The 2,591-nt window shown below is 51.3% G+C and overlaps 1 protein-coding gene across 1 annotated transcript; it reads left to right on the forward strand.

Annotated features, from left to right (window-relative positions):
* Positions 1-1,422: 1,422 nt before the first annotated feature.
* On the forward strand, positions 1,423-2,591 carry LOC116995578 (probable G-protein coupled receptor 19). The gene has a single exon (XM_033058426.1). The coding sequence runs from the start codon at positions 1,452-1,454 to the stop codon at positions 2,589-2,591; it is 1,140 nt and encodes a 379-aa protein (XP_032914317.1). The 5' UTR covers positions 1,423-1,451.

Genomic DNA, 2,591 nt, shown 5'->3' on the forward strand with positions numbered 1-2,591 from the left:
TGGCTACCAGGCATTTTACAATCTTCCACTGCATTTGTTTTCAGAGATTCTTAGGAAGAGGAACTTACTGTCTTCCTGCCTTTGGATAAAGCAGCAGGAGGAGGAGGTGGAATAAAACCAATATGGAATTGAAAACTCTATTTCCTGAAGGGCTTGAGTGTGGGATGGCAGGCAAAGCAATGAGCATTAAAGTTCTGAAATTGCATAACACCCCGGTTACTGAGCATTGGAGGGGAGCACGGTCTGGCTGCTTGTATGCTTATCAAGGAATATATATTATCATGGAAAACATGTCTTCCCAAAGGTGACCTTCCCAGAGCTGGCAAGGCCAGTCATGTCTGATATCGTTCTCAAGGACCATGGCTGAGGGTGCTGAGTGCCCCTGAGCAGAGAGCAGGTGACACCGATTTGTGCAGGAGCTGTTCATCTGCAGGAGGGTGGGAAGGCTCTGCAGAGGGACCTGTGCAGGAGTTGTTCATCTGCAGGAGGGTGGGAAGGCTCTGCAGAGGGACCTGTGCAGGAGTTGCTCATCTGCAGGAGGGTGGGAAGGCTCTGCAGAGGGACCTGCGCAGGCTGCACAGGATGAGGTTCAGCAAGGCCCAGTGCTGGCTCCTGCACTTGGGCCACAGTGATTCTCAGCCTGTAGAGCTCTGTTACGAAATCAGGGGCAGAGGTTCTCGGTTGACTGTTGGTGTCAGTTGCTTCTGGCAGTCTTTCAGTTGTCCCTTGGGTCACCTACAGACCTGCAGGACCTTCGGGCTGGTCCTGCTGTGAAGGGTCAGCCTTGCTCCTGCCTGGGTGGAAGGCTGCTGACCAAGGTAAGGATGTTCCCCCATCTCCCTGGATTTTCTCCAGAGCACAGAGATGCTCAACAACTGACTGCAGCCACATATATTGACAGTGCTGACAAGGTGAGACAAGGCTCCACGGCTGGAACTCAAAAGGCTCCCCCATCCCTCCCCCAACCTCCCATCTCATCTTTCTGAGGACACTGACCTCCTTCCTCAGTATTTTCCTTCTCCATCAAAGCTCAAGTTCAAGTCAAGGGTGCAGGGATCCTCCTGGTTCGCTTTCTTGACACTTCCACAGACACCAGGAGGTACAGCTCATTTCTGGAATCAGTGGGGCATTTCTGCTCACCAGCACTGGTGAAATGGCAGCTCGGTCTCCAGCTGTGAAAGGGATGCTCTGTTTTTTGTAGACAGAAATGCCTGTCTGAAATACTCAGGCCATTCCTAAAACTCTGCATGAAACTTAATGTTCTCTGTCGTGCCACATAGTGTCACCATATATTTCTGACCCTTTTCTCTGAAACTTACTGCTCTAAGGAGTATAGAGACTACTTAGAGTTATCTTTAATTACTTTGGGCTTTTCGCACAGAATTGTTCAACAAAACCTTTTCTCTCCTCTCTGTCTGCAGCCTGAGCAAAAGACGTGGCTGAGTTTGCTCATGGATAACAGCAGTGGTCCTGTTCTTCTCTTCACCTTGCTCCTACTGCAGAACACCAGCAGCCCCAGAGCCTCCACCCGTCCTGCTGGCTATGAGATGGCAGAACCTGCGGCCCCAGGAGCCGGCTCCAGCAGGAACCACTCTCTGGTGGAGTACGGGCTGAGGCCAGCGGAAATCGCCGCTGCCAGCGTGGTTTGGGGAGCGCTGTGGCTGATCTCCGTCTTGGGAAACTTCCTCGTTTGCTTAGTGATCCACAGGAGCAGGAGGACCCAGTCCACTACCAACTACTTTGTGGTGTCCATGGCCTGTGCAGACCTCGTGAGCAGCGTGGGGAGCGCGCCCTTCCTGCTGCTGCAGCTGAGCTCCGGGCGCTGGCTGCTGGGCAGCGAGGTGTGCCAGCTGGTCAGGTACCTGCAGTACCTCACGCCCGGGGTCCAGATCTACGTGCTCCTCGCCATCAGCGTGGATCGATTCTACACCATCATCTACCCCCTAGGCTTCAAAATGTCCAGGGAAGAAGCCAAAAAAATAATTTTGGTCTCTTGGCTCGCTGGTGCTCTGTTTGCATCACCAGCCTGTTTTCTCTATGGCTCCAGCAGCAACCACCACTGCAACTTTTTCCTCCCTGGTTCTTGGCTAGGAGCCGCCTGTGGTGTTGCCCACCTGTCAGTGCTGTTGCTTTTGATCCCATCACTCCTCATTATCCTCTACTTCCAGAAACTTTTCACCTACATTTGGAGAAGTGACATTGAGGACACAGCTAGCAGGAGGACAATGAATCTTGTCTCAAGGAGAAAAGTGAAAACTGCCAAGATCTTCTTCATCTTTGTCTTGGATTTTCTCCTGTCCTGGCTTCCTTTCTTCGTGGCACAGTTGTGGCACCCACAGGAAACAAACTACAGAAAGAGCTCCTTGCTTTTCCTGGCCATCACCTGGATCTCTTTCAGTTCCTCAGCCTCTAAGCCAATCCTCTTCTACATCTATAAGGCAAACTTCAGAAGAGGAATGCAAGAAATTTGTTGCATGTGGAAGTACCCCAGAAGCGATGTCTACACCATTACTACCAGTTCCAAAAATAATCACATTATGACCACAGATATACCAGCACCACCCCAACCTCACCAAATACTCTACCTGTGA

This window comes from Catharus ustulatus, chromosome 4, assembly GCF_009819885.2.
Source record: "Catharus ustulatus isolate bCatUst1 chromosome 4, bCatUst1.pri.v2, whole genome shotgun sequence".
NCBI classification, from domain to species: domain Eukaryota; kingdom Metazoa; phylum Chordata; class Aves; order Passeriformes; family Turdidae; genus Catharus; species Catharus ustulatus.

Bases quoted from the DNA above. Each gene is read 5' to 3' on its own strand.
- LOC116995578 (XM_033058426.1), top strand. From the start codon at position 1,452: ATGGATAACAGCAGTGGTCCTGTTCTTCTCTTCACCTTGCTCCTACTG.